The following is a 27,421-nucleotide window of genomic DNA, read 5'->3' on the forward strand; positions in this document are numbered from 1 at the left end:
CCCCTCCTCCTTAAGACCTCCGAACAAACCAATTCTCTTCTTTTCAAACCAGAGAACTGAGATTTTACCTAACTATACATAAAATCATTCAAGAACAATTTTCAACGGACTTATAAATCAAACATCATGCAACTACAATGATTCGATTTTGTGTCTACAATAAATGTGTGTCTAATGTGCTCAGATCCCATATAATTCATGTAATTGTTATAACTGTTAGATGTTGAATGAAAGTGTGTTGTGTTTCATGTCAATATGATCGTATGCTCATGATTCAAAAGATGACGTGATTGAAATCTGTGTAAAATGTTCATATTCTTATAATAGTAATAATGTCTAAACTGTAGCCTCTGTTCTCTCTGCTAGTAAGGAGATCCCAGATAACGCATGATTTATGACTTTGCAAACAAAGCCAGTGTCTAATTGGTCCGATCTCTTCAGGAGGGGGGACAAAATTTTAGTTTAAAACCTTAGACCCAAAAACAAAGCTCTCTCTCTCTCGCTGCTCTCGAAGATCTCTCTCGGTGCTCTCTCTCGGTTCTCGCTCTGAAGAAGAACTCTCAACAAAGGCAGAACAAAGATGGGCAGAAAAAGATGAAGATCTAAAGCAAGACTAGTAGCATGTAACTGAAGAGCAGACCAACCCAAATTAAGATCAGATGGGTTAGATTCATTTCCAGTCATCTAACTACTCTCCATATCTCATTTCATTTCTTTCTTTGTGTTATTTTCCCTTTCCGATTGAAAGTCTCGGTTTTAAGTTAAGTTTTGCGGCAAAGCTTCGGTCAACGATTTACGGCTGCAACGAACACTTTCAACTTCAAAGACTTTTCATTCAGCAGCTCCAGCACACCACGTGACTGGAACGCGCCACAGACATTTATCCAAGCACGAGGAGGCCAGCCAACGAACGGACCGGGAAAACCCCTTTCACGCAACAAAAAGGGAATCCCCAAAAGCAAATATGCAAGTAGACTACCTCCAGACTTTTAAGCTAAAACTGGTGTTTTGATAAGGGTAATAACCAGTCTTAAGAAACGATAGAAGGGTTAAATTAATGATTGATGGTTCGTTCAGGTCATGTCTAAGTGCATATGGAATCGTGAGATTTCATCCTTTCACTCTTAAACCCACTCTTTCCTCACTCTATCCCTTTCTGCAACGCGTATGAATGTGTATGTGTGTGTGTGTGTGCGTGTGTTTGTGTTAGAGATTAGCTTTATGTGTTAGTAGCCTATATAATCAATAAAGTATTGTCTGTATTTAAAAGAGATTACTCGTGTGTGCTTATCAGATTTATTGTCTTGAACTTCGATTTAAGTTACCTATGCTGTTACCCTTAATTTACTTCGTAATTTATTGTTAGCTGGGGATTAATTCTTTCTTGGCCAGGAAGATATTATATTTCCTAGAGTTAATACTTGTTTATGCTTTCTGTTCATTGGATGAACTGATAAAATGATCATACTATTGATTCTGCTACAGTAAATTCTGAAAATAATTAAAAATAATTAAAATATTAATTATTGGTCATATTCCATTATGAATAATAATTAATAATATTTATACGTGGGCGTATAAACGCTACAACGTAGTTATGGAAACAGTTGGGAGAATATGGTGCATCAGTAGCCTATTAGATCTGCACCCGGTCTTAAAGGGGCCGCAGTCTAATAAACATGCTGACGATTGCGCCATTACTGCAAATCAAACAACAAGAGAAAAATCACTCACAGCTCTCGAAAGAATAACTTCAGCTTTGATAAGCATTAATCTATTTATGATAAATTTTACAGTGTTATTTTACATTTTATTACTTTATTAGATTTCTTTTTAGGCCATGCCTGAACAGTAGTAGGCCTTCCTGAAATTAAAGCACTGTGTAGGCCTATATAAAGTGTATCTTTGTTTAATTGTTTATCTTTTGTTTATCTTTGTTTATTATATATAAAACAAAAAGAACCATAAGAATACAGTTAAAGTACTGTATCGATAAGCAGTATCGGTAAGAGTAGGAATACCGTTAATAATTGTGCTTCAAAAAATAAATAAAAGTTTTTACCTACACCTTCTTGTTTAAATTCATTTACATAATATATATGAATGTGTATAGAGCGTGATAAAAAGGTGACCTTAAAATTGTGGCGTTAAAGGTGATACATCCGAGAAAAAATTTGGGTGCACCCAAATTTTGTGCTGGTGCACCTAAATAAAAAAGTTAGGCGCACCAGTGCAACCAAGGCAAAAAGTTAGTCTGGAGCCCTGTGTGCAGTAGAATTCTGATGCATCGCAATGCATTGTAGAATCGAATTGAATCGAATCGTTACCTGGTGAATCGTAATCGAATCGAATCGTGAGGGCAGTGCCAATGCACACCCCTATTAATTAGCCATTCATTCAGGTGAGTCACTGAGCCACAAGAATGCAAGAGCAACAGTTGGAAGCATCTCAATTCTTTTTTATTTTTCCACATATTGTGCTTGCAATTTGGCCTATAATATCCAAGGAAAACATGTCTAGTAATTGTGCAGTTAATTCTCATACTGTATTTTCAGTTTTGGAATATTTATCCTCTCCCCAAATTTGTCACTAATAAAACACAATAAAAATTATTTAAAGAAAAGGCTTGTATTTACCTTTTAATAGTTTGTTTACATCTACCTTGTAAATATATTTTTTATTAAAAAGGTTACAATTACAACAACAATTCAAGTGTAATCTTTCTTTGTAAAAACTAAAGTATACATTTTATCATACATATTTCAAAGTTAAAAAGGTTACAACAACAATAATTACAATTTCAACAATATTTCAAGTGTACTCTTTCTTTGTAAAAAAAAGATTATAGGCCTACATTTTATCTATGTATTCATTACTTTGAATATAGCCAACATTGGAACAGCTAACATCTTAGTTGATGACTTTATTTTTGACAAAAATAGTAGGCTATTTTATATATAGAAATTGCTAAACAAAAGCTTATTTGATGTGGCAGTATATTCTACAGTAAAAACTGTACTCAAATCTACAAAAAAAAATGTTGTCTTTCATATTTCGCCTGACTGTAACAGTGTTTTCATGAAATATTAGTGCATATTGTTAATTTGCCGTTTAATACGTTGCTTATACAAATAGCCTACATTTTATTTAAACATATTTAAGTCGATTTTTACTCATCTCAGTATAGCAATACAGTTTGCTAAAACAACATCATTCATTCACAAACGCGATTTAAATTTAACTTCTGGCAAATATGAAGTTGATGATAGGCTATTGACTCGCGATCTTCGCAGTAGGCTAGTGAACGCACCGGAGAAATGCACATTTATTAGGCTACATAGTTTTTTTTTTTTTTTTGGATGGTTTTGTTTAGAACCAGCTTTCTGTAAATATATTAAAAATGTTTTAGACATGTGAGGCGAGTAGGCTACGGGTTCATGATGATCTCCAGTTCAGACCTTATGTTGTGATTGCTAGCCTATATTTACTTTAAATCCAGGAAATTTGTTAATGAAAAAATTATTAAAATTAAGATACAATTGATACAAAACGAAATTCGTTTTAAAGAAAGGATTTGTACTTTCTGTTTTGAGGTCTCTGTGAATGTTTGAAAGTATTTTAGTGCTTAGAGCGCTCGCGTCCATAATGGAGAACTGTCACGTAATATTGTTTTTTTCCTCATAAATGCGAACACGAAAAATAAAAGACAAAAGACTTTTAAGTAAAACTTACTCCGAAATTGTGTCCTCGGCGGAATTCGCTCTTCAATATGCTACCGTTCGTCGTCTGTTACAATCTTCCTCTGAGGAAACAACCCGGTATCGTGCATTCTTCCTCGCTGTCCAGAATCATCTGAAGGGCGTCTTTATTACCGGAGAAGCGCGCCATACTCAAAACGCGATGAACTATCAGTAAGTCTGATAGAAACTGTGTTTTTATGGCATTGATCGGGGGGCGTATGCGAGGCATACTAGATCACCTAAACCAGTGATTCTCAACCGGTGGGTCGCGGCCCTCTGGTGGGCCTCGGAGCGTCATCTGGTGGGCCGTGTAGCCAGTGGTAGACTACCCCCAAATTTATTTTTATTTATTTTTTAATTTACAAATCTTGTTATTTTCTAATGATCTAATTGTTCTTATGAATTTATATGATCAAAAACACTCAAGTCAAGTCAAAATGCATTATCTAAAAGCAAATTTAGGTTTAAATATCACAACACCAATCACGTCAGATTGAACGTTTGTTCGATCAGACGCAGTAACATTACGATACTGTAATATCGTTAATCGTTTTCTGGAAAGAAAAGCAGATGTGGGAGACAGACCTGTGCAGGGAAAAGCTTTGAAGTGTGTGGTGAGAAAATACGACGCTGAATACATTAAATTTGGTTTTATAAGGGCAGGTACTGAGGGAGTCGCACACGGACGAGAAGCGCAGCGCTGCGTCTACAACTCGAGGTATCGAACACGCGCACTTTCTCAGTTTATGGCCAGCAATATTGTTATGTTTAAGGACATTACGAAATTAAGATAATGTCTGTACTATGTTATGATTGCAATTCAATTTTCAATTACAATTAAATACAATCGTTGCTGAGTCTGCCGTCTGAACACTTTACCTCAGGACGTACATTAACTGAATTAATTGAGAATCTCACCTGAAAATCAGGTCATTTTCATCCACGCAGCTGATTTCTGTAAATTTGAATATAAAACTAAATGTATCTTGCAGCACAGGGTGAAGTCAGTGGCTACATTAATGATGCTTTGATACAAATATAATGTAGTAAATTTAATATAAAACTATGTAAATGGCGCTCTGTGGCGCGACAGGTTTTTGAACAGAATCTTGAGCCATAGCTGGCGCTGCGGACAGACGCTGCCGGTGTGTGTACACTCAGAAAATAATGTGTTCGAATTTTAAAGACGTGCCGCTGCGCTTCTCGTCCAGTGTGCGACCCCCTTAAGCCGAAGGCGCATGTGGAGAAATGTTGTTGAATGTGGAGAAATGTTGTCAAATGAGGCGCTAAAACCATCAAAGCTCCAGAGACATTTGAACAAAACTGGGCTGTTTAATATTGTTTAAAACAGTCAAGTTCATATCACTTACTGTATTTGATAAATTACACTTACAGTATAGGCTATGCAAATTGGGGTGAATGAACTTTGTTGAACATTTCGTATCTATACCACGAATGTTATTTCTCGTGGAATTTATACGGCAAAATTTACACAGTGTAGCTTTAAATGTGATTGAGTTTGTAATGCGTGTATGTGCCTGATAAAGGTCATGAGAACGAAACGTTGCCAATAAAGAATTTTTGATACTTTTTTGCAAGTACGGATAGTGTGCGAGAGTTCTTTGTTTTTTATTTTACTTGACCTACCTACATGGTCTTTTTTTCCCACACACCCATCACCTGCAGGTGTGCGATGATGTTTGCGCTCTGATCTCCAATAGGTAGGAAATACAATTAAAATGAAATGTGGAGGATATTAACTGTGTTAAGATGACGCAGCAACAGAGGAGAACAAGAAGAGAACAAGAAGAGGCCAAACTACGCTCAGTATTAAAGACAGCTTATCCCAGCGGACAACTCTCTATAGCAGGAGGAGGTCTAGCAATGCTTTAATTGAAAGGCTCGTAGGGGGCAATTGCATCTAGGGAAGGGCGATATGGACTTAAAACTATATCACGATATTTTCTGCTATTTATTGCCATAACGATATCAGTGACGAATATCAATCACGTCTGTTTTTTGCACTTTAGTTTCTGCTTGCTCAAAAAGGCTGATTCAATTCCAACTGAACTTATTTTTACAGGAAAACGCAACAATGAATATCGTTTACATGCAGCACGTCAATTCTGCGCGTTATAAGACTCCCTCGCTCTCTCTTTAAGTGTGTGAGAAACACTAGCGCTCTCAGCAAAGCGACAGCCAGTTGTGCGCCTCACACTAGCATTTACGTATGCGTCACATACACTGTGCATTCATTGAGAATAACTGAAATGCCAAGGAAAATATATCTGTGTCTACGGGTTCCAGATTGTAGAGGTAGTTCCTCAATTATCGATAAACTCAAGCCTCAGCTTCATGTCCACTAGGTAATAATATATCGACCATCCCTACTGGAGGCCCCAGTCTCTGGCGCCGGCCAATGACATTGTTGCGTTTGAATCATGTGCTACAGACATAGAGACAAAACAACAATTAATACAATAATACATTGAGGTCACACAGCATGTGTTCCCCACAAAACTTCTGTGTTCTATTAATGACAAACACAACATTACTAGAAACTACAAATCTGGTTTTGCTTAAGTTTCTCAAACCTCCTTTTACTCACCATTTGTTGAAAACAAACAAAAAACATTCTGTACCATTTCATTGTTTAACTGTTTATCTAAATGTGCTTGAATGTTTCTAGCATGAATGTTCTTCAGCATCATGAATGAATGAAGAATAAACACCAACCTCTTTGTTCTTCAGGATCTTCAGTGTGTTTCATTCTGCAGGGTTCTGGATCACTCATGTTCTCACTGTCCTCTTTAATAAACTCAGTCTTTGCAGATTTCAGCTCTTCCTGATGCTCTGATGCTCGACTTCACTTGTAGCTGATGGGAAATTACAGCATTTATTGGAGAAATTCTGTTGGAGGAGCTGATCAGACAAAATAAAACATAATATCAGTTCCTGAATTTGTTTTTATACTAAATATCACATCTAAGCATTTATGTCGGTCTGAAGTAAAGTAACTGATGCAAATGTATATCTTATTTTATGGCTAACCTTAAAGCTCATTTGGTGTCAACAGACTGTATTTGTGTCAATTTACAGGAGATCTGCAGACATCAGCATAATAAATGAGGTGAAAACAGGAACTATTGTCATGAAATAAAGAGTGTTTTCAGCAGATCTGTTAATATTGATGAGCCTCAGACTATCAACACTCATTCAACAAGCCATTCAGGATCATCAGCAGATCATCTCACTTTATTCTGAGTGTTTGCTGTTAGAAACACATTATTTGAGTCAGGATACCTGATAAAAGCCTGTAAAACTGATCTATTGAAAGAAAATACTGTTGCTTAACATCTGACACAATTTTTTTTTTTTTTTTATAAAAACAAACCAAACTTAATTAACCACCTCATCTAAATAACTACAACAGCATAATACCAATATCTGAATTACAATCATTACATAATGTTATTCAAAACTGACAATGATCCTAAAAAACTCATTATAAGCTGAATGTGAAGTATTTAGCAGTATCTGTTCCAGTATATTAAGTAATATGTTAACCAATTTGATTTGTTAAAGATAAAATAAAACAGCAGCAGCATCAATTCTCCTCACAGACCTCAAACTTTAACTCTTGACTTAAACATTCAGTAACAGTTCTCACTCCAAACATCGAGACAATCACACAAACGAACACAAACTCGCTCAGGTCTGAATGAACTCAACATATTCTCCTCATGCTCGCTGCTGCTCCACTAAATGTTTATTTCAGAAGGAAGACGCCAGAAAAGACGCACAAGTATCGCTGTGATCGATGAAAACAATACAGAAATGAGTCTGTCGCTTAATCAAACTGTATAAAGTGTGTGTGATGGTTGAGTAAATATGAGAAATACCGCAAACTGCTCTCCTCACCTCAGAAGACTCTTCTTCTTCTTCTTCTTCTTTTTCTTCTTCCACTTGTTTATTGGCGGCTCGAATTAGCGCCATCTGTTGTGGGTTTTGGATCAGAGACTCATTTTACTCCTTTTTTTTTCATGTGATGCATGATGAGGAAGCAAGCACTTTTTTATTTCAAAAAGTACAGAGATGACATGTTTATGATATACTAATTTGTATACAAAATTAACAATGTCATCAGAATACTAATGAGAAAATAAGAGTTAACAGTGATTACAAACACATGATTCTGAACGTCATCAACAAGAGATTCATCAGTCAGACAAACTTGTCAATTATAGACAAATATTAATTTTTATGGTAACACTTTACAATAACGTTTATTAGTTAACATTAGTTAATAACAATGACAAAAACAATGAGCAATACATTATTATAGTATTTATTAATCTTTGTTAATGTTAGTTAATAAAACTTCAGCTGTTCATTGTTTGTTCATGCTAGTTCACAGTGCATTAACTAATGTTAACAAATACAACCTTTAATTTTAATAATGTAAATGTTGAAATTAATATTAACAAAAATTGATAAATGCTGTTCATGTTAACTTATTGTGAACCGGGAACCGCACTCCAATGGTTCAAGTCTTACCTCTCAGGTAGGTCCTTTAGGGTATCGTGGAGGGGTGAGGTGTCTAAGATCTGTGCTTCAGAAACATGTTTTTTTCTATCACTGCTTTCATCTAGCTACTGAAGTGCCTCAGGGCTCAGTGATGGGACCACTTCTCTTCTCCATCTACATGTCATCACAAGGATCTGTGATTCAGAACCATGTTTTTCCTCTCACTGCTACGCTGATGACACACAGCTCTACCTCTCATTCCAGCCGGACGATCCGGTTGCTCAGACTAGTTTCCTATGCTTTCTTAGTCTTATTCTAATAAAAGGTAAAAACACCAGAAAAAAAATATTTTAAAAATGTATATTAGTTCAACACATCATATCCCCATAAGTTGAAGCTATCCAGCCTGTACAGGTTAAGACAACAACACACAAAACACAAATAACCTTAATAATAAGGGTGACTAATGTAGACAAACAGCCGTCTCATTCTATCTCAGTCATGTGTGGAGTAAAGTATAGTTTATTAGGCAATTAAAAGCATTGAGTAATTTAAAACAGAGAACCCGCAAATATAATACTTCATGGTTTTCAGATATTATGACAGTAATATCATGATGGTATGATATTATATTTTGCATCTGGGATTTCTAAATAAATCATAAATGGAAGAATAATTATCATTTTAAAAACAACAAATAAAGAACAAAATAAAAATAAATTGTGTGTTACAGCCTCTTCTTCAGCTTAAGCTTTTTACTTTCCTTCATGAAGGAGTAAGCACAATACTGAGATGCATTTGGATTATTAGACAAGTGACCATAATATATGAAACTCATAAGCACGCACAACAAAATAATGTATATCATGAAGCAAAATGATATACAAGATTAAACTTTTTGACATTTTTCTTTGGGGAGGAACTTTGAGTTGATCTGAATCCCACAGCTGAATCTGCTGGTTTTAAATATTAACTTTATTCACTGTGAAAACTTCAGATAAAGTTTCTTTGTCATGTCAGTTGTTATGGCTGGTTAGGACAGATTTATCCAGATTATATTTTATTGCTTGATGCATTATTGTGTCACATTTGTCGAAGACACAGCATCAAACCTGAAAGATCTGGATCTGAAGAGGATCTACTGACAGTGAATGTGTTTTGTATGTTTGAATAGAGAAGATGGATGATTGAAACGCTTCCCACATGCAGCGCAGGGATACGGCTTTTCTCCAGTGTGAATAATCCGGTGCAGTTTTAAATTGCCCGCTGTAGTAAAAGTCTTCTCACACTCAAAGCACATGTACTCTCTCACACCAGTGTGAATTTTCTCATGTCTTCGTAAATTGTGCCGCAGTGAAAAACTCTTTCCACACTCAGAACATGAATGCGGCTTCTCCTTCGTATGAACTGTCAGGTGTGACTTCAGGATTGAATTCAACAAAAAAGTTTTGCCACATTGATCACATGTGTACAGCTTCTCTCCAGTGTGGATGTTTATGTGTTCCTTAAGGTGTGTTGATTTAGTGAAGCTCTTTCCACACTGATCACAAATGAACGGTCTCTCTCCAGTGTGAACTCTCATGTGACCCGTAAGATATGCTTTATCTGTGAAACTCGATCCACACTGATCACACGTGTGCGGTTTCTCTCCAGTGTGGTTCCTCTCATGTCTTCTCAGAGATATCGACTGATTGAATCTCTTGTCACAGTGTGAACACTTGTAAGGTTTTTCTCCAGTGTGGATCCTCTCATGTGTTTTCAGAGTTGTTGACTGGATGAATCTCTTGTCACAGTGTGAACACTTGTAAGGTTTCTCTCCCGTGTGGATCCTCATGTGACGCTCAAGATTACGTTTGCTTGTAAAACTCTTTCCACACTGAGTGCAGGTGGACGATTTCTTGGCTCTTCTTTTCTTTAAATCTTTCTGTTTGGTTTGAAAGTGACTCAAAGGTTTTTCTCCAGTTTTAACATTATTTTTCTCCTCAACTTCACTCAATTCTTCATTCTCCTCATTTTCTTCAATCAAATCTGAAATAAAGGTAAACACAATTCATTTTCACTAACTCAAAAAAAAAAAATTAAATGAGAAAAGTGAAGGACATAAAGGTGAACCCTGATGCAACAGTGGACATTAGGCCATTTCTATTTTTAAAAAATCTTAGACAATGTTGATGCATTTTTATTAAGTATACATCCTTGCAACTTTACATGAATGAGGTACATTGATCTTACAATTATTATTTAAAAAATATTATAGGCACAAATCCCATGTTTCTATGGGGAGAACAATTAAATATCTTTGATCACCTATGCAATTATCTAACGTACATTTTGTCTGGATTTTATTTCCCCAGTTCATAGAAAGTGTCCCTTATTATTTATTGCTACAGCTAGATTATTCAACAGCTGTGAAGATTTTTCTTATTACAACAAATCTAAATCTAAAACTGCTTGAAGAATAAACACCAACCTCTTTGTTCTTCAGGATCTTCAGTGTGTTTCATTCTGCAGGGTTCTGGATCACTCATGTTCTCACTGTCCTCTTTAATAAACTCAGTCTTTGCAGATTTCAGCTCTTCCTGATGCTCGTCTTCACTTGTAGCTGATGGGAATTTACAGCATTTATTGGAGAATTGCTGTGGGAGGAGCTTCACTGATGATGTGATTGCTGTGGGAGGAGCTTCACTGATGATGTGACTGTAGTGGGAGGAGCTGATCTGCCAAAATCAAAAATTTCTCATTTAATGAGTTTTTTTTTAATAATAATTGACACATCTACAAATTTATGTCTGTCTGTCTATTGTAAAGTAACTGGTGCTAATTCACAAATCCATTGTATTGTTCACCCTAACATTATTCTGCTTCTTCGTTTAAATATAGCCATATTTAAAATTTAGAAAATAAAATAATGAAAATCCTTACAAATATAAATAATGGTAAGATAAACAGTTGAAAGCATAAACACAGAAATAAATGTACATATTTGTAATCATCAAATACCCTCAGTCTGTTGACACCAATGAAATGAGCTTTAAGTGTCAATTTTCAGGAGATCTGAAGACATCAGCATAATAAATGAGGTGAAAACAGGAACTATTGTCATGAAATAAAGAGTGTTTTCAGCAGATCTGTTAATATTGATGAGCCTCAGACTATCAACACTCATTCAACAAGCCATTCAGGATCATCAGCAGATCATCGTAACACTTTATTTTACAGTGTCCTTGTTACATATGTTACATGTACTTACCATAGTAATAACAGTAAATTATGCATAATTACATGAAACTAACCCTCAACCAAAGCCTAATCCAACCCTAACCCTATAGTAAGTACATGTAGTTGCTTAATATTACTCAGTACTTAAATATAGTAACTGTTTATAGTCATTGTCAATATAGTCAATATAGTCATTGTTACACTGTTACACTGTAACAATGACACCTTAAAATAAAGTGTAACCAAAAGCGGCTGAAGTCTCTTCTGCATATATACTGTCCTCACGTACGGTGGCTAAAGATGAAGACTGCTTTTACAGATTTAAGAGAAAGTCTGGATAACAAAGGTTAAGTGAATTCAGCATTTAAACTAAAAATAACCTTAGAAATGCTCCTAGCATCAAATATTTTAGATTGTTGTAATGGTTCTAATTTGGAAGGTAAAGATTTACATTTTAACATTTGTGAATGAATTTAAAATTAAATTACATCATGTCTAAGTTACAGTCTTAAGACGGCTCTTGAAAAGATTATGGTAACACTTTACTAAAAGCCTTTATGTATAATGCATTATAAAGGTATTCGTAATATATGTTACAATGTATTATCTTTTTCTTAAATAATCGTAACCAAAGTTACGATAAATTATAACATTTAAAATATAATAGTTACATCTGAAATACATAAGTATTATATTATAACTGTGGTTACAATTAATCATGGACCATACAATTCATTAAAGGTGCATTATAAAGGCTTTAAGTAAAGTATTACCCAACATTTAAATGACATATAACAAAGATCTGAATCTGTTTCCCACAGGGATCTGATGATCCTGATTCGCTGAATCAATACTCTACAGTATGTGAACGAGCGGCACTTTGTTTCTTCACAAGGAGGAATAAAGCTGATTTCCAGACCCTTTACTCCCTCCGTTCCTCTGTGGTGAAACGAGCTGCTAAACTCCATCTGATCTACTGAGATCATCACAACCTTACAAAACAAGGCACTTTCCAAGAATTTTTTTTTTTTCTACATTTCACATCTGCTCTGGTTATTTCTAGGATTGAATTCACTTCAATCATACCTGATTAATGAATGTAATAAAGTTTGATCTAGGTTACCTAATCTGCCTTTTGTTTTATCCACCTTATTCTTCTCTAAACAATGGGCGCTGCCATAACGACGACTCCGGTTCCCTACTTCCGGTTCGTAGCGCTTGACCTGTACTAGTAGCGAGAGAAGTTCAATTTTAACGCTAACCACTCTAAACGTTTACTTTATTGAATGTATCTGATACGGAACCGGACATGGGCATTATCTTATGCTCGAAACACTCAGTTTCTAAAAAGTTTGAAATCTTCTTTGAATTGTTAAAACAAATAACAACAGCACACGAGGAGCTTGAACTCATTCTCTCGCTGCTAGTACAGGTCAAGCGCTACGAACGGAAGTAGGAAACCGGAGTCGTCGTCATGGCAGCGCGCATTGTTTAGACTGAGCAGAAAAAGGTGGATAGGTAGTGCTCAAGCACCAGGTTTTTCTGGCCTATGTCTAGTTACGTGCCATTTGCAAGGCAGCTTTTATTTGATTTCTTTTTCCAATTGCATATTGTAGTTTATAAACTTGCCAAATTTAACACTCTCTAATGGTCATCTGACGGACGCTGAGGAAAAAGCATTTGTGGCCAAGCGTTCATACAGGGTTCGCCTAACACTCAGAAATGAGAAAACAATAAACAATAGCCGTTTGAACTCATACCGCTGTCAATAACATGCTATAAATATTTACTGGAAATAGAACAGATAGCAGCTAAACATGGTCAACACTTGTTTATAAGGAGGCTGAACAGAGAACACAGAACTCGAACAACAAAACTGGGGGATCACGGAGACAGAGGCAACCATTACACTTACAACAACTGACAAAATAACAAGTGAAACACAAGGGCTATGAATACCTAGGGACAAACAAGCTTAACTAAGTAATGAGGAAACAAGATACACCTGGGAACAATCATTAACTAATCAACAGGGAAAAACTATAAAGGACTACAAAAACGTGGCACAAAACAGGAAATAATAAAAGTCCACACAAGACAAGGGGAACACAAGGCAGGAATCATAACAGTTAAGGAGTTACAGTTAATCATAACAGTTAATCATCCCCACTTAAGGAGCGGATTCCAGACGCTCCTCAGTGAACAACAGTCCAGGAGGGTGGTGGGGTGGAGTGGAGGCGGTCTTGGGGAGGGATGGAGGGCCAGGTCCATGGAGAGGAAGGCCTGGAGATTGCAGCAGGACGGGAGGCCAGGGCGGAGCAGGCGACATTTTATTTGTCGTTTTGACGGTCTAACATTAAAAAAAACATAAAGTGCTTCTCCCCATTTTTTGGACACAACTGTCTCCATTTGTTTATTATGTAACAAAGATTGCTTAAGTCAACAGATTTTACTAACAGACCTACCAAAAAATAATGATACTGCCATCTTTCTAAAGTCATTTTTGTCCCCTTAGTAATTTGGCTCCCCAGACAGCAACATAGTGTCGGCCCAGATCCAGCCCACATCTGGTAGCACTAGGTTGCTATCTGGGTCTGAATCTCAGGTGAAAATTGTCTTTTAGACCCACCTCTACAACATTTTCATCTCCTTACCGTAGCCTGATTCACAGCGGTAAGCTTTTAACGGGTTCTAATTTGAGTGGTACTGGTAGGTTTCCACGGTAAATATGAGCTTGCTGCGGTTCGTCTCTGCGTCATTACGTCACGTCTGAATATAAAGAAGGAGTCTCGGCTAGTAGGCTATTTTGCGTGTGAGGTTGCTGCAGGTGGCAGATCATTTCTAGCCTTAAATACACATAGTCATGTAGTGTTGATAACATGAACAATTTGAGAACAAAGTATAACAATAATAATTTGCACGGTTTGACGTGATCTGAGCTTACTTTGCGATCATTAGATTTAATCATCAGTTGATCAGAACAAAAGTGGCTGACATGTTACTTGTTCAGATAACATTTTCCTTCTTATTTTGGAAATAATTCCTGGAGGTCGTATCTGTAATTCTGAAGTACAGTGAATATCCACACTGGTGCATTGACTGACAGCCCACACTTACACCTCAAGACATTATTCATCCATGCTCATGAGCCGTGCTGATGCACAACACTCGTAAAGATGATTAATGCAAAATAAATAAATGCAATTGCAGATTTCAAACAGACACGGCGACAAAAAGGCGAAACTTACAGACTCCGGTTTATGAAGCGACTAGAATACGTTTTGTGTGCAAAAACAAAACAAAAATAACGACTTTATTCATCAATTTCTTCTCTTCCGTCATTCTCCTACCCTGTTTACATTGTTCTACGTCAGAACGCTGACTCAGTATTGGCCGACGCTGGTCACGTGAGCAGCACAACGCATTCGTGTGATCCTGACACAGAACTGGCCAACAACGAGGCAGTGTTCTGACGTAAATCCCGGAAACACTGCACTGTGTGCAACAACGTGTGCAGGGGCCTGTACCATGATGGTAGTTGAACAAACTCGGGGTTACAGTATTGGTTTTGAGTCGACAAAACAAAACTGATGCAATCAGGCTTTATTGGTACCATGACGATAGCTCATCAACTTTCTCTGTCAACTCAGGCTTTGATCCTTAAGCTATGATTACTCCACGCGCGCGTGCACATAAAACAGTGACGTCGACACTGAACAACCAATCGCGTTCGATATGGATAGAGCGAGAGCTATATATTTTTCCACGCTGGAGCAAGAGATTATTCTTCAGAAATATGAAGAATATAGAAGTGTTTTTCAAGCACGCAGTAACACTGTATTTGCTGCCAAAGCAAGAGAACAATCTTGGAGGAAGATTGCTGATTGCGTTAATGCGTAGGCTAAGTTAAACAATTAATGTAAATTCATGTAGGCTAATCATATTAAAAATGTATTAAATGCTAAAATGAAAATGTGTGTATTCATGTTGATATATATATACATACATACATACGTGTGTGTGTGTAGATGTACTGATTTTCATTGATTTTTAGATGCAACCCCAACTCCAAACGTTCTTGGCAGCTGATCAAGACAAAATATAAAAATATAAGGTAACACTTTAGATCACAGCCCGGAAAGTACTGCGTAATTAAAGCGATTTTACAGTGTAACTTTCGGTAATTATAGCGTACCTATAAAGTACTTGCATGTAAGTATAAGGGAACAATTTGTAAAGTTTGGAGAATAAAGGGGTAACAACCAGGAGAATAAAAAATGATTTATACTGTAAGTATTATAGAACTAAGGGATACTTATTCTACTATTATGATACAACAATTTTACATTTGGTAGCAATTTAGCGAGAACATACACGGCATACCTTTTTGTAATAATGGTGTACCAATACATACTGTAATAAAAATTACAGGGTTTTGTGGCCCTGTCTAAGGGTCAGGATAGGGGGTTAGAAAAAAACTCTGGCATGCATAACCTCTATGTCCTACCAACAGGCCATCAAAAAGCCCTGTCATAGAACAAAAAAGGGGAAAATTGTGTAAGTTTTGCTATTAAAATTAAAACTAAAAACTTTAAAGTGTACTGTACCAAATTTAACTTGCCTTCCTCAAAGCGCTGACACAAAATAGACTCACGGAAAATTTGCGAGCCATGCACTGAATTACATCATGTCTAAGTTATAGTCGGCTCTTGAAAAGACTATGGTAACACTTTACTAAAAGCCTTTATGTATAATGCATTATAAAGGTATTCATAATATGTTACAATGCATTATCTTTTTCTTAAATAATCGTAACCAAAGTTACGATAAATTATAATATTTATAATATTTGCAGATTCCTAGTTACATCTGAAATACATAAGTATTATATTATAACTGTGGTTACAATTAATCATGAGACCATACAATTCATTAAAGGTGCATTACAAGGCTAGCCTGACGTCGTCATACTCAGATTCTAGTCAGAATGTGAGTCTGAGACTGCTCCATAGAGATTTGATTATGGGGTGTGTCTCAACCGAACCAGGAAAAAAAAAACCTCTGCACTCAATTGGATAGACCTACAACCAATCAGAGCAACGGAGTAAATGACGCATGTTCTTCATTCATATTTTCAACCAACAAAATGTCGCGGCTCTCTGTTCCTCTTTTAAAATGAATGCGCTGTGAATATCTTCTATAACAGACGCGATGGCGGAATCTACACATGATTTTTAATAAACAAAGTTCGGGAGGAGCACGTACAAATAATCAATCCAATATCAACTTGTCATCAAACAATACCATGTCTAACGTTACCCTATCTATCAGCATGAGGAAGCATATTCACTCTGTCAACTTACCTAACACTCCTTGACAGTTTTTCAGCATCCCTCCACCACCCCGAATCCTCACTCTTGTCTTGTTCTCTCACAACCAGGAATACGGGGGAGTATGGCTACCGAGCCCACAGCCCTCTCCTCGGACAGCACGTCATATACGCATTTATTCTATCGACTTATTTGTGTGAAATCTTATATACGCATTTATTCTATCTGACTTATTTGTAAATGTGAACTCGTGAAATCTCAATTCTCCAGCAGCAGTCGTCTTTGTTGTAAACTAATTCAAATCAAGCGCTCTTTGGTGACGTGGATGATTACGTTACCGTTGCTCATCTGTCCATCATCGTATAAAGCCCGCCCTGACAATTTGATTGGTCCGAACAATTTTTGTTCGGGCATAATAGCTCCTCAACGGAGCGAGTCCAGACCGAACTTCCCGACCAAAAAATTTTGTGGGCGGGGTTCGGGCTGGCACCCAGGCTATTACAAGGCATAATTAATGCATTAAAATACTTTTATAATGCATTATAAAGGCTTTAAGTAAAGTATTATCCAACATTTAAATTACATATAATCAAACATCTGAATCTGTTTCCCAGAGGGATCTGATTCGCTGAATCAATACTCTACAGTATGTGAACGAGCGGCACTTTGTTTCTTCACAAGGAGGAATAAAGCTGATTTCCAGACCCTTTACTCCCTCCGTTCCTCTGTGGTGAAACGAGCTGCTAAACTCCATCTGATCTACTGAGATCATCACAACCTTACAAAACAAGGCACTTTACAAGAAAAATGTATTTTCTACATTTCAAGTCTGCTCTGGTTATTTCTTGGATTGAATTCACTTCAATCATACCTGATTAATGAATGTAAGAAAGTTTGATCTAGGTTACCTAATCTGCCTTTTGTTTTATAGGTAGTGCTCAAGCACCAGGTTTTTCTGGCCTCTGTCTAGTTACGGGCCATTTGCAAGGCAGCTTTTATTTGATTTCTTTTTCTAATTGCATATTGTAGTTTTTAAACTTGCCAAATTTAACACTCTCTAATGGTCATCTGCCAGCAGACAGACGGTGTCACGGTTCATGAATTCACTGTTTTCTTCGTGTCTCGTGTATTTGTTGTTCTTCTGTGTGTGTGGGTGTGTGTGAGTGGGCGTTACTATGGAGCTATTCTTGTGCCAATAAAAATGAACGTAGCTTTTCAAGAAACTAATGAAAAAATAAATTGAAACTAAATAAATTATCTCTAAAACTGAAAAAGAATAAATCGCAGGCAAATTTTTTGACTTCGGTTTTAATACACTGCATGTTTTGCTAACTATTTCTCATATTTCAATCGCTGATCTGAACTTACAAATGCGCTTCCAGAGTTTTCATTTACGCTTCTGAAGTTTTCGTTTACGCTTCTGAAGTTTTCGTTTACGCTCCCAGAGTTTTCGTTCGCCGTTCTGACACATTTCTCTCGTGGGGGCGGGGCTAGTAGCAGTGTGTTCTCATTGGTTACTGAGCTTTTGATTGATAGCTTCGTGACCTGGAAGTGAAGACGTCAGTGGTGTGTTTATGTGTGGATGTGAGCGTCTGTAATCGCAGCTTTCTATTTCATTTTAGTGATAAGTTATGTTTGTTTTTTAATTTTATCTGTATTTACCTGCTGCTACTACTTAGTTGGCAGAAGCTTTTTAGGAGCACAAGAGATCTATTCAGTCTATTCAGGTGTAATTGCACATTAAAGTACTGTCTGTATATAATACTTAAAATATTGTGGTGTCCAATGTTTTCGGAGAACATTTGTTTCTTCCTGATGATTATTTTGCATGTTAGGCTCTGATTAGGTTCAGCTGTTACAATTTAAAGAGAATATTAACAAACGTGTGTGATATATTCCGTCAAGAAAGTCAAACTTCAACCAGGTAATCAAGGTTGGCAGCCATGGCCATCACACTACTCATTGTTAGCATGATATACGTTTACACCATCAAAATGAATGATCACTTAAATAAGAGGAATTTAAACAAAATGAAAATTACGCAGGTGGGAATTTTCTTGACTCAAAGTTGTCCTGAGGGCAGAAACGTTTGTGATTGGTTCAATCTGACAACCAATCGCAAGAGGGGAGAGAATTGCAGAGGCGGGGCCACCATTTTGAAAATTCCCGCAAATATTCCTCCCGGTGCGCAGGCAGGCAATTAGGAACTGATTATCCTTTTGCGGTGGGCAGGCAAGAGGAACTGCAAGAGGAACTGCAACTGGAACTGGTTATCATTTTGAAAGTAAGTTTGTAAAAACAAAAACGAAATTTCCTTGAAAATAGAGCATTGTATGTAACAGTTTAGCACTATGTGTGATTTTCTTTCTGCCCTCGAAATCATAGTATAATGGTGCAGCTTGTAGCTTAAGGGTAGGCTAGCCTACTGTTTCAGAAGCAAGCTAGTGTTGTAGCTTGCATTAAAATGTTGCAGTAACTGTTGCCAGCGGTTCTTATAACAAAAATGTAGAAGAACAAGATCATTCAGAAAAACGTCAACTTTTTAGTGTGTGCACATAACTTACATGTAAACCATAAGCGCTAGCTAGTCAAGCTAATCAGGTGAGCTAGAAAGTACATTGCAATAAGCTTTACTGTACTCATATTCAAAAAATCAATGACTATTTAGGGCGTTGTAGTCTATTTATAAATTTGGCTTTTCTTCATGACTGTTTAGTCTCATCTGGTCCCAGGGCAGAGACTATTGTTTCCCACAATTTTGTCTCAGGGCAGGTGAATCCCTCCTGGTCTCAGGGCAGAAGTCAGTCTAATTTATAAATTTGGCTTTTCTTCATGACTGTTAGTATCATCTGGTCCCAGGGCAGACAGATATTTTTAGATTTTGGCTTTTCTTCATGACTGTTAGTATCATCTGGTCCCAATTAAGGCAGAGACTGTTTCCTATGGAATGCCAAAGCTGACTTTATTTTAAATAAATAAATAAATGCATAAATATACGAAGAAATGTAAAAGAGCAAAAATACATAAATATACAAAGAAATGTAAAAAAGTACAAATAAATTAGTATTTATACTTTTATTTCCTTAAAATATAATATTCCTTATTCCTATATAAAAAAAAAAATTTTCACACATTTATTTATTTCAACTTATTTATTTCCACAAGATTTATTTATACAAGGTGTCACTGTGGCCTCAAAGCTTCAGCACTGCCACTCTGAGCTCGATTGCTGATGTGATGTCTGAGGTAAAACACGCCCCCCTCATTAGCATACGGACAGAGAAATGTGGAAATAAATAAATGTGGAAATAAATAAATGTGGAAATGAATAAAAGTGGAAATAAATAAATGTAGAAATAAATAAAAGTGTGAAAAATACAATTATACATTAAAGCTGCAAGCAGCGATGAAAGGGCCCTCGCACCCGTGCCATCAACACTCGGTGGCTTTAGGAAGGCAGAGCATGGTTGGGAAATGTACATTTAAGGAGGTATATATAGTAAGAGTATGTCAAAGTCAGTTACAAAATGTTTTGTATAATGGTGATAATAGCATGCTTCATGACTCAGCTAAGTGTTGCTAGCATGTTCAGTCTGTTTCTAGCATGCTTAGTACACAATAATTATGTGGTTAGTACTGCACGGTGTTAACCATGTCAGTTTCTGTTGCCAGTAGGTGGCGTTATGACTATAACTGAATATGAGCATGGATGTGTGTTCAGGACAGAACTCTTATCAAACATGTGAAGTTTGGTGCAAATTGGACATTGCCTTCTTGAGTAACAACAAAGTCATGTTTCATTGAATTAGCATTCTTTAGAACTTAGCTAAGCATTGTTAGCATGTTTTAACATGTTGCTAGAACGGCATCAACGTGTTAAACATGTCACTTCCTGTTGCCAGTTGGTGGCGCTATTACTATAACTGAACATTCTCATGTAGATGTGTTCAGGCCATGACTCTTATCAAACGTGTGAAGTTTGGGGCAGATTGGACATTCCATGCCTGAGTTACAGCAAATTCCTATTTAATTGCAATAATAGCATGCTTTAGCACTTGGCTAAGAGTTTGCTAGCATGTTTCTAGTAGGTTTCTAGTATGTTGTTAGCATGTTTAGCACTTGCTGGCACTTTTTTATATGTTATCAGGAGTTCACAACAGTGTTAAACATGTCACTTCCTGTTGTCAGCAGGTGGCGCTATGACTGTAACTGAATATGAGCATGGTCATGTGTTCAGGACAGAACGCTTATCAAACGTGTGAAGTTTGGGGCAGATTGGACATTGCCTTCTTGAGTAACAACAACATCCTGTTTCATTGAATTAGCATGCTTTAGCACTCAGCTAAGTTTTGCTAGCATGTTTTAACATGTTTCTAGCATGTTTAGAAGTCAATGGCATTTTTAACATGTTGCTAGAACGGCATCAACGTGTTAAACATGACACTTCCTGTTACCAGTAGGTGGCGCTATTACTATAACTGAATATTCTCATGTAGATGTGTTCAGGCCATGACTCTTATCAAACGTGTGAAGTTTGGGGCAGATTGGACATTCCGTGCCTGAGTTACAGCAAATTCCTATTTAATTGCAGTAATAGCATGCTTTAGCACTAAGCTAAGTGTTTGCTAGCATGTTTTAGCATGTGTCTAGTATGTTGTTAGCATGTTTAGCACTTGCTGGCACTTTTTTATATGTTATCAGGAGTTCACAACAGTGTTAAACATGCCACTTCCTGTTGCCAGCAGGTGGCGCTATGACTGTAACTGAATATGAGCATGGTCATGTGTTCAGGACAGAACGCTTATCAAAAGTGTGAAGTTTGGGGCAGATTGGACATTGCCTTCTTGAGTAACAACAACATCCTGTTTCATTGAATTAGCATGCTTTAGCACTCAGCTAAGTTTTGCTAGCATGTTTTAACATGTTTCTAGCATGTTTAGAAGTCAATGGCATTTTTAACATGTTGCTAGAACGGCATCAACGTGTTAAACATGACACTTCCTGTTACCAGTAGGTGGCGCTATTACTATAACTGAATATTCTCATGTAGATGTGTTCAGGCCATGACTCTTATCAAACGTGTGAAGTTTGGGGCAGATTGGACATTCCGTGCCTGAGTTACAGCAAATTCCTATTTAATTGCAGTAATAGCATGCTTTAGCACTTAGCTAAGTGTTTGCTAACATGTTTTAGTATGTGTCTAGTATGTTGTTAGCATGTTTAGCACTTGCTGGCACTTTTTTATATGTTATCAGGAGTTCACAACAGTGTTAAACATGTCACTTCCTGTTGCCAGCAGGTGGCGCTATGACTGTAACTGAATATGAGCATGGTCATGTGTTCAGGACAGAACGCTTATCAAAAGTGTGAAGTTTGGGGCAGATTGGACATTCCATGCCTGAGTTACAGCAACTTCCTGTTTCATGGCGAAACATCAAAATTTGTCAGGCCGCCGAGGACCCGCCCTTCGACGAAAACTCAAGATCTTCGCAATTTAACGTCGCAAAGGCCTTAAGATTACACTCACCAAATTTGAAGATGATCAGATTAAAACTGTAGGAGGAGTTCGTTAAAGTATGAGGCCTGAAAATGGCAAAAAGTGCACAAAAATCAGAGAGGAAGTTGAAAATGGCTGACTTCCTGTTGTGTTTAGAGCTATGCTCCAAGAGACTTTTTTGTAGGTATTAGGTCCTTACACATATGTACCGAATTTCGTACACGTACGTGGAACACAGCGGGAGGCGCACTCCGTTGAACTTTTATAGGTGGCGCTATCGAGCCATTTTGACCCGCCCAATTCTGAAACCTATATCAGATGTAAATATTCGCCAGTTCTGACGCGTGTGCAAAGTTTCGTGAGTTTTCGAGCATGTTTAGGCCCTCAAAAATGCAATTAAATGCGGAGAATAATAATAATAATAATAATAATAAACAGAGCAATTCCAAGAGGGTCCTCACACCATCGGTGCTCGGGCCCTAATAAAGTAATAAAAGTATAAATTCTCATTTATTTGTACTTTTTTACATTTCTTTGTATATTTATTTATGTATGTATTTTTGCTCTTTTACATTTCTTCGTATATTTATTTATGTATTTATTTATAATAAAGTCAGCTTTGGCATTCCAGGTTTCCCACAATTCTGTCCCAGGGCAGGTGAATCCATCCTGGTCTCAGGGCAGAAGTTGTTTTGTAGGATTTTCCTCATGACTGTTTAGTCTCATCTGGTCCCAGGGCAAAAACCATTATTTTCCACAATTTTGTCCCAGGGCAGGTGAATCCCTCCTGGTCTCAGGACAGAAGTCGTATTTTTCTGTTCTCAGGGCAATATAGTTGGACAAAAGGGAGTCAGCTGTCTTCTCTGGTCTCAGGGCAGAAGTGGTCTGAGGGCAGGACGGTGAATCCCTCCTGGTCTCAGGGCAGAAGTCATATTTTTCTGTTCTCAGGGCAATATAGTTGGACAAAAGGGAGTCAGCTGTCTTCTCTGGTCTCAGGGCAGAAGTGGTCTGAGGGCAGGACGGTGAATCTCTCCTGGTCTCAGGGCAGAAGTCATATTTTTCTCTTCTCAGGGCAATATAGTTGGACAAAAGGGAGTCAACTGTCTTCTCTGGTCTCAGGGCAGAAGTGGTCTGAGGGCAGGACGGTGAATCTCTCCTGGTCTCAGGGCAGAAGTCATATTTTTCTCTTCTCAGGGCAATATAGTTGGACAAAAGGGAGTCAACTGTCTTCTCTGGTCTCAGGGCAGAAGTGGTCTGAGGGCAGGACGGTGAATCCCTCCTGGTCTCAGGGCAGAAGTCATATTTTTCTCTTCTCAGGGCAATATAGTTGGACAAAAGGGAGTCAGCTGTCTTCTCTGGTCTCAGGGCAGAAGTGGTCTGAGGGCAGGACGGTGAATCTCTCCTGGTCTCAGGGCAGAAGTCATATTTTTCTCTTCTCAGGGCAATATATTTGGACAAAAGGGAGTCAGCTGTTTTCTCTGGTCTCAGGGCAGAAGTGGTCTGAGGGCAGGACGGTGAATCTCTCCTGGTCTCAGGGCAGAAGTCATATTTTTCTCTTCTCAGGGCAATATAGTTGGACAAAAGGGAGTCAGCTGTCTTCTCTGGTCTCAGGGCAGAAGTGGTCTGAGGGCAGGACGGTGAATCTCTCCTGGTCTCAGGGCAGAAGTCATATTTTTCTCTTCTCAGGGCAATATATTTGGACAAAAGGGAGTCAGCTGTCTTTTCTGGTCTCAGGGCAGAAGTGGTCTGAGGGCAGGACGGTGAATCTCTCCTGGTCTCAGGGCAGAAGTCATATTTTTCTCTTCTCAGGGCAATATAGTTGGACAAAAGGGAGTCAGCTGTCTTCTCTGGTCTCAGGGCAGAAGTGGTCTCAGGGCAGGACGGTGAATCCCTCCTGGTCTCAGGGCAGAAGTCATATTTTTCTCTTCTCAGGGCAATATAGTTGGACAAAAGGGAGTCAGCTGTCTTCTCTGGTCTCAGGGCAGAAGTGGTCTGAGGGCAGGACGGTGAATCCCTCCTGGTCTCAGGGCAGAAGTCATATTTTTCTCTTCTCAGGGCAATATAGTTGGACAAAAGGGAGTCAGCTGTCTTCTCTGGTCTCAGGGCAGAAGTGGTCTCAGGGCAGGACGGTGAATCCCTCCTGGTCTCAGGGCAGAAGTCATATTTTTCTCTTCTCAGGGCAATATAGTTGGACAAAAGGGAGTCAGCTGTCTTCTCTGGTCTCAGGGCAGAAGTGGTCTGAGGGCAGGACGGTGAATCCCTCCTGGTCTCAGGGCAGAAGTCATATTTTTCTCTTCTCAGGGCAATATAGTTGGACAAAAGGGAGTCAGCTGTCTTCTCTGGTCTCAGGGCAGAAGTGGTCTGAGGGCAGGACGGTGAATCTCTCCTGGTCTCAGGGCAGAAGTCATATTTTTCTCTTCTCAGGGCAATATATTTGGACAAAAGGGAGTCAGCTGTTTTCTCTGGTCTCAGGGCAGAAGTGGTCTGAGGGCAGGACGGTGAATCCCTCCTGGTCTCAGGGCAGAAGTCATATTTTTCTCTTCTCAGGGCAATATAGTTGGACAAAAGGGAGTCAACTGTCTTTTCTGGTCTCAGGGCAGAAGTGGTCTGAGGGCAGGTGAATCTCTCCTGGTCTCAGGGCAGAAGTCATATTTTTCTCTTCTCAGGGCAATATAGTTGGACAAAAGGGAGTCAGCTGTCTTCTCTGGTCTCAGGGCAGAAGTGGTCTCAGGGCAGGACGGTGAATCCCTCCTGGTCTCAGGGCAGAAGTCATATTTTTCTCTTCTCAGGGCAATATAGTTGGACAAAAGGGAGTCAACTGTCTTCTCTGGTCTCAGGGCAGAAGTGGTCTGAGGGCAGGACGGTGAATCCCTCCTGGTCTCAGGGCAGAAGTCATATTTTTCTCTTCTCAGGGCAATATAGTTGGACAAAAGGGAGTCAACTGTCTTCTCTGGTCTCAGGGCAGAAGTGGTCTGAGGGCAGGACGGTGAATCCCTCCTGGTCTCAGGGCAGAAGTCATATTTTTCTCTTCTCAGGGCAATATAGTTGGACAAAAGGGAGTCAGCTGTCTTCTCTGGTCTCAGGGCAGAAGTGGTCTCAGGGCAGGACGGTGAATCCCTCCTGGTCTCAGGGCAGAAGTCATATTTTTCTCTTCTCAGGGCAATATAGTTGGACAAAAGGGAGTCAGCTGTCTTCTCTGGTCTCAGGGCAGAAGTGGTCTGAGGGCAGGTGAATCCCTCCTGGTCTCAGGGCAGAAGTCATATTTTTCTCTTCTCAGGGCAATATAGTTGGACAAAAGGGAGTCAGCTGTCTTCTCTGGTCTCAGGGCAGAAGTGGTCTGAGGGCAGGACGGTGAATCTCTCCTGGTCTCAGGGCAGAAGTCATATTTTTCTCTTCTCAGGGCAATATAGTTGGACAAAAGGGAGTCAGCTGTCTTCTCTGGTCTCAGGGCAGAAGTGGTCTCAGGGCAGGACGGTGAATCCCTCCTGGTCTCAGGGCAGAAGTCATATTTTTCTCTTCTCAGGGCAATATAGTTGGACAAAAGGGAGTCAACTGTCTTTTCTGGTCTCAGGGCAGAAGTGGTCTCAGGGCAGGACGGTGAATCCCTCCTGGTCTCAGGGCAGAAGTCATATTTTTCTCTTCTCAGGGCAATATAGTTGGACAAAAGGGAGTCAGCTGTCTTCTCTGGTCTCAGGGCAGAAGTGGTCTGAGGGCAGGTGAATCTCTCCTGGTCTCAGGGCAGAAGTCATATTTTTCTCTTCTCAGGGCAATATAGTTGGACAAAAGGGAGTCAGCTGTCTTCTCTGGTCTCAGGGCAGAAGTGGTCTCAGGGCAGGACGGTGAATCCCTCCTGGTCTCAGGGCAGAAGTCATATTTTTCTCTTCTCAGGGCAATATAGTTGGACAAAAGGGAGTCAACTGTCTTTTCTGGTCTCAGGGCAGAAGTGGTCTGAGGGCAGGTGAATCTCTCCTGGTCTCAGGGCAGAAGTCATATTTTTCTCTTCTCAGGGCAATATAGTTGGACAAAAGGGAGTCAGCTGTCTTCTCTGGTCTCAGGGCAGAAGTGGTCTGAGGGCAGGTGAATCCCTCCTGGTCTCAGGGCAGAAGTCATATTTTTCTCTTCTCAGGGCAATATAGTTGGACAAAAGGGAGTCAGCTGTCTTCTCTGGTCTCAGGGCAGAAGTGGTCTCAGGGCAGGACGGTGAATCCCTCCTGGTCTCAGGGCAGAAGTCATATTTTTCTCTTCTCAGGGCAATATAGTTGGACAAAAGGGAGTCAGCTGTCTTCTCTGGTCTCAGGGCAGAAGTGGTCTGAGGGCAGGACGGTGAATCCCTCCTGGTCTCAGGGCAGAAGTCATATTTTTCTCTTCTCAGGGCAATATAGTTGGACAAAAGGGAGTCAACTGTCTTTTCTGGTCTCAGGGCAGAAGTGGTCTGAGGGCAGGACGGTGAATCTCTCCTGGTCTCAGGGCAGAAGTCATATTTTTCTCTTCTCAGGGCAATATAGTTGGACAAAAGGGAGTCAGCTGTCTTCTCTGGTCTCAGGGCAGAAGTGGTCTCAGGGCAGGACGGTGAATCCCTCCTGGTCTCAGGGCAGAAGTCATATTTTTCTCTTCTCAGGGCAATATAGTTGGACAAAAGGGAGTCAGCTGTCTTCTCTGGTCTCAGGGCAGAAGTGGTCTCAGGGCAGGACGGTGAATCTCTCCTGGTCTCAGGGCAGAAGTCATATTTTTCTCTTCTCAGGGCAATATAGTTGGACAAAAGGGAGTCAGCTGTCTTCTCTGGTCTCAGGGCAGAAGTGGTCTCAGGGCAGGACGGTGAATCCCTCCTGGTCTCAGGGCAGAAGTCATATTTTTCTCTTCTCAGGGCAATATAGTTGGACAAAAGGGAGTCAACTGTCTTTTCTGGTCTCAGGGCAGAAGTGGTCTCAGGGCAGGACGGTGAATCTCTCCTGGTCTCAGGGCAGAAGTCATATTTTTCTCTTCTCAGGGCAATATAGTTGGACAAAAGGGAGTCAGCTGTCTTCTCTGGTCTCAGGGCAGAAGTGGTCTCAGGGCAGGACGGTGAATCCCTCCTGGTCTCAGGGCAGAAGTCATATTTTTCTCTTCTC

The 27,421-nt window shown here is 39.0% G+C and overlaps 1 protein-coding gene across 5 annotated transcripts in view; it reads right to left on the bottom strand.

The window, feature by feature from the left end:
• The window catches only part of LOC308692290 (uncharacterized protein), a 30,797-nt gene extending 23,007 nt beyond the window's left edge, over window positions 1-7,790 (bottom strand). The window contains exons 1-2 of one of the 5 annotated variants that reach the window (XM_081368144.1): window positions 7,662-7,790; window positions 6,477-6,662 (exon numbers count right to left, since the gene is read on the bottom strand). In XM_081368144.1, the coding sequence (XP_081224270.1) occupies window positions 6,477-6,534 (58 nt within the window). In that variant the 5' untranslated portion in view covers window positions 6,535-6,662; window positions 7,662-7,790. Of the gene's footprint in view, window positions 1-6,476; window positions 6,663-6,791; window positions 6,847-7,642 lie in introns of those variants that run through there. The other 4 variants (XM_081368146.1, XM_081368147.1, XM_081368145.1 and 1 more) reach the window with 4 other exon arrangements.
• Between the last annotated feature and the right edge of the window lie 19,631 nt (window positions 7,791-27,421).

The sequence above is a fragment of the Scardinius erythrophthalmus genome (genome assembly GCF_964197995.2).
Source record: "Scardinius erythrophthalmus genome assembly, chromosome: 1".
Lineage (NCBI taxonomy): Eukaryota > Metazoa > Chordata > Actinopteri > Cypriniformes > Leuciscidae > Scardinius > Scardinius erythrophthalmus.